Below are 14,876 nucleotides of genomic sequence, written 5' to 3'. Positions count from 1 at the left end.
TGAAAATTGAAAAGTAGGGCCTCTTCAGCTCAAGAGTGCCTACATAGTTACATAAGTACAAAGTTAGTGACTTTTCCCCCCTTTAACCAAGCATTCTTCCATCTTCCTAGACTTGTGAAAAGATTTGACCATTATTATTAATCTTGTTTTGTATATTTGTGCAGATTAAAACATTAAGTGCACACAGCATATGCTATCATCACCTGCTGTTTTCTTGAAGTAGCGTCCAAATGATAAGGCTGGAATATAAAAAAATTAAAAAGGCCTGAGGACTTGATCCAGTGAGAGGGAACACCTGGCACACTGGACAGGGTAAGCCACCTTTGCCACTCCTTTCACCTTCCTGCTGGGAAATAGAGGCAAAGCAAACAGCCTTAGAAGTGCTGAAAGTCTTTACTCATTGCACTGGTAATACCCGGTGAGGCTGAGCATGTTTAAATTTATTACAGATGCTGATCTTCTGGACAATCACGCTTTTCCTGCTGGGAGCCGCCAAAGGTAAGAAAAATCACTCCTGTCCCTTGGGAAGGGCTTAAATCCAAGATCTCATCACTAGCTAGAGGAAGCTTTAGCCACAGCAGGGCTCCCAGCTTCTCCTGGGTTCTGGAGAGAGGCAGGTGGAGCTGACACTCTCTGCCTGGGAGAGTTGGCTGGGCAGTTTGAGGAGGCCCCGTTTAGAGCATCTCCTCACTGGCCTGCCTTCCTGCCCGGGTGCCCATGGCCAACTTTCATAGGTAAAGCATTGAACACTTCCTAGATTAACATATTGACTTATCAATGCCTGTTATCACATTAGTGAAATAAATATATCAGAAGAGCTAAGGTTGAGACTCAGAACTTTTAAGTTTTGAGGGGGGTTCTAAGCAAAGGCACCATTGGTGTCCCTGTGGGATTCAATGGAACTGGTCCCAAGCCAGTGGGTGGGCACTGGGGCCAAGAAGAAAGTGGGAAGGGCAGAGATGGGTGCATTTATTGTCTTCAGACTATCCCGGACAGGAGAGTGACCAGGCCTGGACAGCAGTGACATCCAAGAGCCCAGCCTCAGGGGGCAATCCTTGAGCAGATTCATCCTTTCTCTGTAGGAAAAGAAATTTGCTATGAGGACCTTGGGTGCTTTTCTGACAACGAGCCCTGGGCCGGGACTGCAATCAGGCCCTTGAAAATTCTCCCCTGGAGCCCTGAGAAGATCGGCACCCGCTTCCTGCTCTATACCAACGAAAACCCAAACACCTTTCAAGTGAGACCTCTGTCATTTTAACATCACTGTAACTGGGTGAGGGGCTGTGCCCACCTGGCAGACCACAGGTTCCTTATCTCTGTACCCTCCTCCTCCATCATGGCCTGCCCCACCACATCCCTACAGCTGCCCCCTGGGCTAGCCAGACCTAGTCTAAGTAGGTCTTCAGCAAATGTTGGTTTGAATGAATGAATGGGTCACATTTGCCAGACCTCTAGCTATTATGTGATTCTGGTCTGGGGCAAAGAGCCTACTATTTAACAAGAACCACAGGGACGGTAAGACTGTGAGCCACAGTCCAGACTCAGTGAAGGCAGGGGTTACTGGCCTGGGGAGATGGGGCAGGGAAAGGGAGATCAGAGTGGACTTCATGGAAGACATGGCTTTGTGCTAAGCTTTGAAGAGTCCAGGCACTGGGACAGGCAAAGATGAGGAGGGGTAGAGACAGGCCTGCAGGGCTGGGCTGCAAAAACATGCAGCACTTCTGCGTTTGTCACAGACTCTCCTCCTCTCGGATCCATCAACGATTGAGGCATCCAATTTTCAAACAAACAGGAAGACTCGGTTCATCATCCACGGCTTCATAGACAAGGCAGATGAGAGCTGGGTGACAGACATGTGCCAGGTAGGAGCCCACTCTGATCCCTGCGCCTGTTGCAGCCACAGCTTCCCACTAAAGTCTCCACCTCACTTTACACACTCACAACAATGAGTTTGACAACTGGAAATCCTTACACATTGGGTAACTCTATATAATTAAAATGTCTCTCTTCACAAAATTAAAAATTCCTTTCAATGTTTCTGAACTACATGTGAAAAATACTCCCACTATCTCATTTCTGCTTAAACTATGGCTCAATGTTTTCTGCTTCCATTTTTAGTGAAGGTACTTTGTATTCCCAGAAACAAAGGATTATGTTCCTTTTGTTCAAATCTTTCCCACCTTCCTGACAGTCAGAGATGTGTTCCTATGACCATTTTGGGTGACTAAACAGGCAGAATAGAAAGTGCCCCACCTACCTACATGTAATATTAGTCATAAGGACAGTAACAGAAAAATACATGAGCACACACATGTGCAGAGACATATATGCACAGACCCACACACACACATATGTACACACACAATATACTATCATCCTTTCTGTTTATGAGTACACTGGTTCAATCTATTTTTCTGTCACCTTCAAATTTACCCCAAGAGGCTGCTTTCCACACATATATCAACAATGCCAGTAGGTAATGTCAACAGGAAAAATTACAAACACGGAAAATTAAAGTCATTCTGCTTTTGGACTTGGTTTACCAGGTATTTCACTTGTATTTCACCTTTCCTGTCCTATCATACATAAGCATCTTATTGATACAGTTATAGCCCAAATTCTCCAGGGTTATGAGAGATTCCTTAGGGTTGCTTTGAAAATAAAAGTCCTGAGGAAAAAACTCTCAGTATCTCTGTATATGTGATTATACATATTAGCATCCTATATGTGAAATGACTCCAAGTGGATTTTAAATTCAAAGTACCATTTTAAACTCAAGCTGGTTACATGTACTGCTTAACAGAGCTCCTAAGGATATATCAGCTCCTTTGACATCAGGAAGAAGTTTTCCTTCTCCTTCTCTTTAAATCCCTGCAGTTCTATTTTTCAAATACCTGCAGAGTATGTTTCCTCCATGAAATACTGTACTGTCCTGACTGTGAAAGTAGTGAAGCTTCCTTCCCACTTTGAAGCTTAGTAAATGCCTAGGAGGCTGGGCCATTGCCAAATGGCTGAAAGGACCTCTCACAGTCAAATCTACAAGGTCATTTAGACACTGGACACTGGAGATTTCAATTAAAGCCTTTCCTTTTCAAAGTAGGGCTCTTTTAATGATGCAATTGTTTTCCCCCTCCTAATCAACCTTATTGAATTGGGTTGAAGAAAACCAAAAAGTGGCCAGATTTTAATTAATCTGCAAGCTAGAGAGGGAATTGATTTGCCTTTCTCATAATATTGGCCCTGAAGGACAACTCCTAACTGACAACAGGATTCCCTAACAGAGTCTAATTTATCTCAGTGCCCCAACCAGGAGAATAGAGTAGTAGCCATTTCTGAGCCCTGCTAGATGGGGTTTCCTGTGCCCTCATGATAACACCCTGGTATCTCCCCAACACCAGAACATGTTCAAGGTGGAGGAGGTGAACTGCATCTGTGTGGACTGGAAGAAGGGCTCCCAAACCACCTACACGCAGGCCGCCAACAACGTGCGAGTGGTGGGCGCCCAAGTGGCCCAGATGCTCAAAATCCTCTCGGTGAGTCAGCCAGTGGGGCCACGTGAGGAGGAAAGCAGTGGCCACTGGTCTCTGTTGGGTAAAGATGAAGCTGAGAATTATGGATTAAAGAAGAATTAGAAAGAATTGACATTTCTTTCAGGATCTTACTTCTAAAACTGAAACTTGCCTTAATAATGACACACCAGTAGAAGAAAAAATAATAATTGCTAACACTTAGGAGGTGGGGGCTTTTATTATCATCTTCAATTTATAAATAAAGAAATGGAGGCCCAGGAAGCTTAACTAGTTTGCCAAAAAAATCATAGAGCAGGTGAATAGAAGTGTTGTCTTTTGGGCCCAGACCATCTAGCTTCAGGGGCCACCTATGACACCAGGTGAGCTCTGTTTGAGACAAAACACAGCATTGCCAAGGAAAGACAATTGGAGCCAAAGGGTAGTATATGCAATGGGCATGTACCAACTCTGTTGGCCTGTTGATGTGGGTTCTGTTGATGTTGGGGAATTTCTTCTGCCACAGTGATTTTGATTGTTTTTTTCCTGCTCTGGTCTTTCATTTTAGCTAATTCTTTAAGTCTTTAATTCTTTAAGCCAAGTCAGTAATTCTTTATGACTATTTTCTATACCAGGTAAAGGGCTCAGTCATTTCTATGTTATATTTAAAGGGTCTACAAAAGAACCCACTTCTGTACCCCTGCAGAAATCAAAACCCTTGGTGTTTGTACAAGATGCACTGTAGACCAATACATGAGGTGTCTTTGTGTGAACGTCTCTTGAGAACATTTGCAAACACCTCCTACTTCTATTTGATTTGAGTTTTTGTTTTGTTTTTTGGTATTTTTGGAGCACAGAATCAGGAGTGCATGAGAAGGTAAAGAAGATGAAGGAGGTCCAGCCTCTCAAAGTGTTTGCAGTGAAAATTTGCAATGACAATAGAGTGTGATCTATTGGGGGTTCTGATGGGGAGAGCACAGGCTTTATGGGAACACATAGGGAGCAGCTAATCCAGACTGGTGTGGGAGTGATTAGGGAGGTCTCCACAGGAAGAGACATCTAAATTGAGAGCCAAAGACTAGGCTATGTTGATTGCAGCTGGGCAAGTGTTGGGGGGAATGGACAAACAATGGGAGGAGAAGAATACACCAAGCCCAGAGGGGAAAGACTACAACATATTCAAGGGCCTGATAGTTCAACAAAGAATTTGGTAGGAGAAGAGTCTAGAAATATAAATCATGAGTTAGGAAAGTTCTGAGGACCCTCGCAATGAGTTTGGTTTTGATCCTGAGGGCAGTGGGAGGTATAGAAGATTTCAGCTGAGTGATACTATCAGGTTGGCATGTTAGAAAACCACAGCACAAAAAATTATCCTGAAAATACAATTTCCCCTCTCTAGACAGACTACAGCTACTCACCCTCCAATGTCCACCTCATTGGCCACAGCCTGGGAGCCCACGTGGCTGGAGAGGCAGGGAGCAGGACCCCAGGCTTGGGCAGAATTACTGGTAAGGCCTCAGGGGCAGGGCCCCATGTTTTATCCCCAGTACCCCAGAATGTGGTCTCAAGGATATAGCCCAGTTTAGAGTTGCCCTGAAGGAGACTGTCCCCCTGGGAGGTGGTAGAGCTGGGTAGAGCCTGCACAGAACATTTTAGGATGCCCCCAGGAAGCCCATGAATCACTGTGGCAAGGAAGGAGTGGCTTTGTCCCCCTTTGCTTCTTCCACCTCTGTCCTGGTCTTGCCTCTCTAGGTCCAAGTTTTCTGGTGGTATAGGTCACCCAGCAAGACTGAGTGCCCAGGAAAATGCAGGGTAAGGCTAGTATGAACATGAGCAAAACTTAATGTCACTTCTTTCCTCCCTTCTCTTTGAAATCAAGGGCAGAATTGCCTCTGCTGATAAAAGGAACCCATCCACCATTATGGCCAAAAGCATCCTATTAACTCAAGAAAAGCATTTCAATTATAACAACTAAATATACTAACATAACATAATTATTATAGTAAGTATAGATTAAGTACCTGCTTATCCCCCAAATACTGCAAAAATTGCTTTATGTTTTCTCATTTAATCCTTAGACCTAAAGAAGCAGGCTCAGGGAAGCAAATAACTTGCCCAAGGTCACACAACTAGTCATTGGTGGAACTGAGATTCAGACATGATTTTGCTGATGTTTGGCTTAAGCAACTCTCTCTTTGTAAGAAACCTCCCCTTTATTTTCAGCAGATAACTACATTGATATTCATACTTTTTCAGCTGCTCTGACCAAATCTTCAAAAAACTACTAACAAATCTAGGAGCCCTATAAAGAAGGAAATACAGTCAAAAATATTAATAATATTTTACTTATATGGCCATAACTATATGCCAGGCACTGTGCTAAGTGCTATATACTAACTCATTTAATTTATAATAATCATATAAAACAGATTCCATTATTACCCCATTTTATAAAGTAGGGAAATTGAGGCACAAAAAGATTGAGCAACTTACTCAAGGTCTTGCAACTTGCCCCAAAAGTAGTTTAGTAGGGATTTGAAGCCAGATAACCCAGCCCCAGATTATGTGTTCCTAACTATGATACCATATTGTGCCTCTCCCCTTTTTTCTTCAAACTTGGGAAGAAAAAGATGATGTTGAAGAAGAAAGATATACAAGTAAATGGGAGAATTTGATGTGGAAAAAAACCCTTATTCAAAAAATAATCTCAATTTCTTGGCTTATTTGCCTTCTTCTATCCATGTCACTGGGGCCCTCTTGTAATGAGCTACATTAAGACTCTAGGCCCTCACATTCAGCACCCAGGGCCATTGCACTGCACAACTCCAGCACATGGCACCCCTTGAGTTGGGCATTGCATAGCCTAGGCAACTATACACCCCCATCCTGTTGACATCTATAGTCAGGCCTATTGTTCTACAGTGCTGACCATCTCTTTTAGGGTTGGATCCCGTAGAAGCAAGTTTTGAGGGCACTGCTGAAGAGGTGCGACTTGACCCCTCTGATGCTGCCTTTGTTGATGTGATTCACACGGATTCAGCTGCCCTGATTCCATTCTTGGGTGAGACCCACAGTACTCCAGCTTCAAGCATGTGCAACTGTGTTTTAACCATGATAGCCCTGCATTACAAAAAGCTCATTGCTGGTTCAAACATTTCAGGTTTTGGAACAAACCAACTGGTGGGTCACCTTGACTTCTTCCCCAATGGAGGAGAGAACATGCCAGGATGCAAGAAGAATGCCCTGTCACAGATCGTGGACCTTGATGGCATCTGGACAGGTACAGCTCTGGTGGAGATGAGGGGAGCAGGGAGGGCATCACTTGCCTGGGGTGAGCAGTGCCTTTCCAGAGCAAATCTTAGGAATGATAACATATCTGTCTTTAAAAATATACAGTTCCCCTTCTGAACACTATTTTGGAAAAATGTAGCTACATATCATTTGTTATATCTCAGCTCTACTGATTTTGTACTTGCTTAGAACATTGCTGTTGATGTCCTGGAGTGTACAAAAAACAAAGCATTATAAAACTGTTGCTTAAAGCTACAACTCCAACAATCAGTTGGTAGTGAACTAACAGAAAAAGGAAATACTGGAAGAGTAAACATCCTGAGTATAACTAGGAGAATTTTTCTGCAAATTCTCCCTTAGGAGTCAATGATATGGTTCAAACTTATGTAATTAGATCTAATTCGGTATCCAGAATAAGAATATCCCCAATGGTTTCCATGGCAAAGCCATTTGCACAATGAAGCCATTGCTCACCTATGCTGAGTAGGAATAAGGAACAATCCTAGATAAGGAAGGTTACAGTGGAGTCTGCTATTCCAACTCTTTCTTGTTGATCTAGCACATCTGGGAATAAAGGCAATCCTTCAGATACACCCTGACTCTATATCTAATGAGGTCAAAAGGATTATGGACAGGTGAAATTTTATGCCAAACTTGTCATGTGACACCACACAGGTTAAAATACTTATGGGTTTTTCTAAGGAGTAATGATTTTTATTGAATTTCATCAAAATGGCTTGACAAGTATGGATGCCATCAAAGTAATCATTAAGAATGAGGACAAATGCATTTTGTCTTTCACAGCCTTACGGGGGTTTGCATGGATAGGGTAGCCTAAATTCTCCACCAGTAAAGCAAGTTCAAGCCAGGTCAGGAAGGTGTGCTGTGACATTTGTCACTTGGCAGGAGTTGCCAGGAGCCAGGGAAGATTGCAAGGAAGATCAAGACACTATAAGAGTGATGCTCAGACAAAGTTACCTAAAGTTATTTAGCCCTCCTTTCACTTGCATAAACGCAGCATGAAAATGTCCTTGCACTGGCTTTGTCATATCTGGGAGGTCATGTCACATCTGGTCATGTGTTTGAGGACCTCCAGTCTGGTGTCTACGACACAAGATGGCACAGCGGTTAGAGGGATGGGCTTGGGTTTAATTATCGGCTCTCCCACTTACTAGCTATGATCTCTAAATCTGAGGCTGCAATATGTAGATTTTCCTGTAAAATATGAACTATATGGCAATGAATGGATGTAAATAGGGATGATATGGTACCCACCTCCTAGGAAAGGTGAGGATAACATGGACAATGCATGTAAAGTGATCAAAACATTGCCCAGCACACAGAAAACACCCTCTATATGTTAATTGTCATTACTGTGGCTGGATTTGGGACTTTTCTTAAATTTCTGAAAATATGGTCCCACTTTGGAGACAGAGGCAGAAAAGATATTCTAACTCCTCCCCCCCCCAAAAAAAAAAACCTATGCATGTGTCCTCATTTGTTTCCCCAGGAACCCGGGACTTTGTGGCTTGCAATCACCTAAGAAGCTACAAGTATTACTTAGACAGCATCCTCAACCCAGACGGATTTGCTGCATACCCCTGTGCTTCCTACAAGTCCTTCCAGTCTGTAAGCTGTTGTTCTGACTTAAGTGATGGGCACCACCCCACTGTGGGACAGCTGTCCTACTATGTTTGAGATCTGCAATGCCTTCTCACTATGTGTTTTGCATTGTCTCTCAGAGTTCATGGTCCTGTGGAGTGCAGAAAGAAAAAAAAACTTAAGGCAGGAAGTGGCTAAAATTCTACATTACTTTAGTCATGTGGGAGAGAAAACTCTGGGAAATCAGAGAGAAAAGCAGTTAATTCGATGACGTAGAAAGGCTGCATGAAAAAGGCAACATTTGAATCTGGATTGGAAATGATAGAGTTTAGAAGGAAGAGGAGTGCACATTTCTGACAAGGGCAGAACCAGAACAAAAGAATGTGTGAGAGAAAAGCTCACACACCAGAGAGAAGGCAGGGTGATTCTATGTGCCAGGCTGGCAACAAAGGGAAAGCTGGAAGAAATGACAGGCTGGAGCCTAACTGTTCTGGCTCATAGGAGCCAGCATGAGCATCCCTTCCCCACTCCACATTCAGGGACATCATATTGGTAGTGTGAAATCGGCCACTGTCAGAGGATTTACACCATGGAAATTGGTAAATGCTATGATCAAGGCTTTCTGTCCCAAAGAATGGGCTGCTAATCATTCACCAGCATACTACTCAATAGAAGGTATAACTCATCTAACCTGCATCCTGGGCATCAGTATTTTTAAAGCTCCCCAAATAGTTCTAATGTGTTATGCATAACGGTTGGGAACCCTGCCCTGGATGAAAATAATTTAGAAATTACTTGTTCTAAGTCCCTTTTGGTTACAAACGAGAATGCTCAGGCTATAGGAAAATTGAGTGTGTGCTCCCCCACATGTATTAGTCATAAAAAGACAAATCCACCTTACAGTCTCATCTACCTCTTCTCATTAGAACAAGTGCTTCCCCTGTCCAGATCAAGGGTGCCCACAGATGGGTCACTATGCTGATAAATTTGCTGGCAAGACAAGTGAGGAGCAGCAGAAATTCTTCTTGAACACAGGAGATGCCAGCAATTTTGCTCGTAAGTTGTACTTTGCCTACCTGTCCAGGTAAAGAAAATATAGTTTCTGTTACAAATGAAGGGCTTGCCTCTAACCTGAAATATTTGTGGGTACATCTTGATTATCTTAGAAAAGAACACATCCACCCAAAGTATCTCATTTAAGATGCAACTGAAGATTTAAAAAGAGTCTTCATTTCTTCCATTTTATTTGTATGGCATGAAATGAGCGGAAGCAAATAGTATAATTGATGGGATCATGACAATTTGCATGTCCTTGTGACTAGCTACCCTGAATTTTTGCCACTCCACAGTTTATTGTTCCTTTTATTTTTAAGATTGTGTCAGATACATCTGTTGCTCTATTGACTCAGTAGACATTTATTTAATACCAACTCTTTCCTGGGCTGTGCCCCTTAAGAATCTCAATTCCATTCTCCATTTTCCCTGCTCTGTCTATGCATTCCTGATGTTCAGGGGCTGCCTCTCTGATGGAGTAGGGGTGAGATTCAAGGCAAGGGTGATTTCTCTACAAAACCTGCTGAATGGACTAGTGCATAAGGTAGAGACTGGGCATATTTGGACCACTTTGTACCAAACTGCCCTATGACAGCTCTATAAAATATGGCCCAGTAAAAGCACAGGCTATGTATCTATATGAATATATAACTATAAAATATAATAGATGTCTTATATGGTTTTATGTATCTATATAAATATATAAATGTAAAATATAATACACATCTTATATAGTTTTGAGGCCAAATTTAGTGAGGTATAATTTATAGTCAGCAGAATTCACCCTTTTCAGTGTATAGTTCTATGAGTTTTGACAAATACTTGTGTAACCACCTCCAAATCAAGATACAGAATGTTTCCATCACTACAAATATATATATTTTGTAAGAAGACATCGCATATCAATCCTTCCACTTATGTAGTGATGCATAAAATACTTGCCCATGTTTTAACAACAACAAATTTAACATTCGAAAACAATGTATTCATTCCTCAAACAACATTTATTGATGGGCCACAGACTATGCTAGACACTGGGGATGCAGACACAAACAAGACACTCTACTCATGAAATTTATAATCCAGCAGAGAAGACAGAAACTGAACAGGCAACTATAAGTATGTTAGGTTTGGTGGGCTTCTACCATGGCATTATGGGACAGGGGACCTGGCCCTGACCAGAGAGAGGGTCCAGAGCAATGTCTCTGAGGATACAAAAGATGAATAGGAGTTAGGCAAAGAGTGTATGTGTGTGTATATGTGTAGGTATGTGCATGTATATGTGTATGTTTATGTGTATATCTTTTTGTGTATCTGTGTGTGCATATGCATGTTTATGTATGTGTGTTTGTATGTGGGCATTTATGTGTATGTGAGTGTGTGGTATATGTATATAGGTTTGTAGATGTGTGTGTGTGTTTTTATGCAGTTATATGTGTGTGTGTCCAGGCACTGGGACAGCACTCCAGGTAGAAGTCTAGGTGACAAGTGCCACTGTACCTACTCTGTGCTGGAGACTGTCTAGTGCCCTAGGACTGCAGAAATGAGACACAGCCCTTGCTCTTGAGGTGCTCCTGAGCCACCTTCCCTCGTTCCTTCTCTTTTCACCCTAACTCATAGTACTGCAAGTCTGGAGCAGAGCTGTCCAACAGACTTCCTGCAATGAGGGACATGCTCTGTGCTGTCCAATACAGTAGCCATTCACCTCCTGTGGCAATTTAGCACTTACAATGCAGCTAGTATACCTGAAAAACTAAATATTTAATTTGGATTTAAATATAAGCAGCCACATGTGGCTAAAGACCCCCTTACTGGGCAGTACAAGTTTATAAGGGGCTATGGCTGAATATGTACTTCCCATTAAGGCCTAGTTTGAATTATAGATTAATAAGTAGAATTTCTTATACTTTGATGCCTCAGTGTAAGGGAAGGAGACAGAAGTCTGGGATTTGGTTCACCTATTTTGCATGTGAATAAATTGAACTCTTCTATCCTCTGTGCAGGCTGGAGATATGAGGTTTCCATAACATTGTCTGGAAGAACAGCCACTGGTCGGGTCAAAGTTGCTTTGTATGGAGATAAGGGAAACACTCACCAGTATGAGGTGTTCAGGTAATTTCTTATTTTAGTGTTACATCTCATTTGATGATATGCGTAGCCTTCAAGCCATACACTTAATTTGAATTCTTATCATCTTTTTATATATCAATGGATTTTAAATTATAGCCATGTACCATATAACAACACTTTGGTCAACAAAACAGACCAAATATACAGTGGTTGTGCCATAAGATTATAATACCATATTTTTACTGTATGTTTTCTATGTTTAGATACACAAATATTTACCATTGCATTTCAGTTACCTACAGTATTCAGTACAGTAACATGCTGTACAGGTTTGTAGCCTCAGAGCAGCAGGCATTATACCACACAGGCTTGTGTAAGTACACCCTATGATGCTCACATAACAAAATCACCTGACAATGCATTTCTCAGAAAGTATCCCTGTCCTTAAGCAATACATGACTGTACTTAGTTTATGTACTGAATTGCAAATTTCTGCTAACAATTTTTCTTTTCTCTATTATAAACCCAGGTATTTAGTTCTTTCTCTCAATAGATCAAATTTAAAAAATAAATAAATCTAGACTGGGTGAGGTGGCTCACACCTAATGCTATAATCTTAGCATTTTGGGAGCCCCAGGCTGGAGAATCACTTGGGCCCAGAAATTCAAGACCAGCCTGAGCAACATAGAGAGACCCCATCTCTACAAAAAAATATTTAAAATTAGCCTGGCATAATGATGAACACCTATAGTCCCAGCTACTGGGGAGGCTGAGGCGGGAGGATCACTTGAGCCCAGGAGTTGGAGGTTGCAGTGAGCTATGATAACGCCATACTGCACTCTAGCCTGGTGACAGAGAGAGACCCTGTCTCAAAAGTAAATGAATAAATAAACAAATCTAATATTAACTCAGATATCCTATTTCCTAATTAACATAATAACATATACTTGTTGTGTTAAACTCCGTGGCTCACTTATTTTTGTACAAATAATTCTCCCAGAAACAAATACAAAATAATATGAAGGAATTATATTTTTTTTATAAGAAAGTTTTGAGGAAAAATTAACTAGAGTTTAAAAAACAATAAGTAATAGTTTGAGGCTGCTGGCATATAGTTGGCTTTTCCACTTCTACATCCTTTATTTGAAAATTAATTTGGAAAAATACTCCTGTTTATCTAGAATTTAAAAAAGCAGCATGGCCGTATATGGTCATTAGAACTCATTTCTATAAACATGATTGTTTCTGTTTCTTTCTGTCAAGTGGAATTATCAAACCAGGCACAACCCATACCAGTGAGTTTGATGCACAGCTTGATGTTGGAACAATTGAGAAAGTCAAGTTTCTTTGGAATAACAACGTGGTAAATCCAACCCTCCCCAAAGTGGGTGCAGCCAAGATCACCGTGCAAAAGGGAGAGGAGAAGATAGTGTAAGTATCTTTGCTGGCTTATGCCTAAGGAGTTTGGAGAGATTCAGGTCATAATGGAAACCCACCCCAGAAAGCCCAGATGCTACCAGTTCTCCAGGAACTGGTTGAAGCTACAGCCCTACTGCTCTCCTCATTTCTTTTGAATTGTAAATCAGTAATTACCTTTGCTTAACAACTCAAATCACCGGGGCATTCGCTAAGGATACCCAAACACTTAAAAAGCGCTCATTTCTCTCCGCAGGTACAACTTCTGCAGCGAAAGTACCGTGAGAGAAGACGTGCTGCTCACTCTCACGCCCTGCTAAACTCCAGGCAGGAATGCCTGCTGTGCTCCCATCAATAAAATCCACTGATGCATCAGTCTACTCAACACGTCTATCTCTGGCGTCAGCTGCCGCCTGTGGCGACAAGAGGGACTCGAACATTTAAAAATTTCATGAGCATTTCCGTATACTTATGTTTCTAGCCATTGACTTCTGATCACACACCACTTTTCCCAGCTCCCTTGGTCCCCGTGCCTCCTGTTCTCTCTTTACCTGAGAGGGTGCCAATTGGCAGCAGAACTAGAGCTCTGCCAGCCTTTAGCCCCGCCTCTCATCTTTCAGGGGGAAACTGAGGCACAGTGAGGGGAGGCAGCTGTTCAAACTTGGCGTTCCAGTCAGGACGGAGGGTCTGGCTCCTGACTCACCTTGACCAACTTGAGGGAAAGGTCCAGGGATGCTGAGGCCTCTCTGTGGCGGCAGATTTGGTGGTGATGGGACCACTGGGCGGCCCTGGCCCTGCGTGAGGTATGCAGAGCCTGTGGCGGGCCCCTGTGAAGAGCGCTGACAGGCTTCCAGCCCCGACTGGGCAGGGGGCAGTCTCTGGCCGGCTATACGTCCCGGGAGTAGCAGCCCCTCAGGGCAAGGCTGGCTGAGGAGGGCTGGGAAGGATGGCTTCTAGAAGGAAGTCACCGAGGGGGCCTTTAGTAGGTGGGACTATTCTGTCAGCCAATCGGCTTGGGCCCATGGTGAGCCCCTGGCCAATCAGTCGTCACCACTGATCAGGGGCCCCACCCACATAGACTCTGGGAGACAGGAGCGTTCTTTGAGGTGACCCAGCCTGTCCTGAGGTCATCCGGGAAGGTCACTGCCTCCTCAGAGGGTCTCCTCCTGCGTCACCAGGCCCCACATCCCACCACGGCAGTTCCGGTGCCCGGCCTCTGCTTCTAACCAGCAGTGCCACGTCAAACTTGAATGAGAGTTATCCCTCAAATGCAGTGTTGTGGCGAGGATGGAAGGAGTGACTGTAGGCCTCCCACGACAGGGCACAGGGCGGAGTGCTCGGTTAAACAGTGGTGATGATGAGGGTGATAAAGATGATGGCGGCGACAGGGGACACCTAGCACCGAGCGATAGAGAACAGAGCCCAGGCTGAGGCCCTCTGTCACGGTTTTAGCACACCCCAGGCAAGGCTGGCCGTATTGGCAGAGCTCAATCAATGCAATGTAGATTCTGCAAACATCAAACACCAACTCTGTTCCCACCCCTATGCCAGGCACTGGGGAGAGCAGAAAGCAGAAGACACCAATTCTGGGCCCTCGGGGAGTGCACAGTAGTAGGGGGTGCTGCCCCTCAATAAGCACTACCATGCTGCCTTCTAGGAACAAAAAACAAGGTAAGTCCCAGGACAAGGTGTCCCAGAAGAGGGAAGGAACAAGATGGGAAGGCTCCACAGAGCCAGTGGGTTTAGGCCCAGGTTTGAAGGAAGATGTCTTACAGAGACTGCAGGCTGAGAGGCCAGCAAGGGGAGGTGGCCCCTGCGTATATCCAGGCAAGAGGTGATGAGGACCTCTGAGGGTGGCGAATGGAACCTAGGTATAATGGAGAGGGTGTGGCTGGTTGTCCGTGGGTAAGAGCCCTGCTTCTTGCTCAAGGACAGCCT

General features: G+C 43.5%; 1 protein-coding gene across 1 annotated transcript; it reads left to right on the top strand.

Moving 5' to 3' along the window:
* Positions 1-275: 275 nt before the first annotated feature.
* On the top strand, positions 276-13,313 carry LOC105876817 (inactive pancreatic lipase-related protein 1). The gene is made up of 13 exons (XM_012774704.2): positions 276-312; positions 450-498; positions 1,083-1,237; positions 1,737-1,862; positions 3,399-3,533; positions 4,906-5,014; positions 6,448-6,567; positions 6,667-6,786; positions 8,308-8,426; positions 9,326-9,455; positions 11,456-11,564; positions 12,786-12,953; positions 13,195-13,313. Exons 2-13 carry the CDS (start codon positions 450-452, stop codon positions 13,256-13,258), a joined length of 1,404 nt encoding a protein of 467 aa, XP_012630158.1. The 5' UTR covers positions 276-312; the 3' UTR covers positions 13,259-13,313.
* The last annotated feature ends 1,563 nt before the right edge of the window (positions 13,314-14,876 follow it).

This window comes from Microcebus murinus, chromosome 14, assembly GCF_040939455.1.
Source record: "Microcebus murinus isolate Inina chromosome 14, M.murinus_Inina_mat1.0, whole genome shotgun sequence".
Classification (NCBI taxonomy): domain Eukaryota; kingdom Metazoa; phylum Chordata; class Mammalia; order Primates; family Cheirogaleidae; genus Microcebus; species Microcebus murinus.
This window is presented reverse-complemented; position numbering and strand designations above follow the sequence as displayed.

Bases quoted from the DNA above. Each gene is read 5' to 3' on its own strand.
- LOC105876817 (XM_012774704.2), top strand. From the start codon at position 450: ATGCTGATCTTCTGGACAATCACGCTTTTCCTGCTGGGAGCCGCCAAA. The intron at 1,863-3,398 runs GTAGGAGCCCAC...CCCCAACACCAG, and splicing joins GGGTGACAGACATGTGCCAG to AACATGTTCAAGGTGGAGGA. The intron at 6,568-6,666 runs GTGAGACCCACA...CAAACATTTCAG, and splicing joins TGCCCTGATTCCATTCTTGG to GTTTTGGAACAAACCAACTG.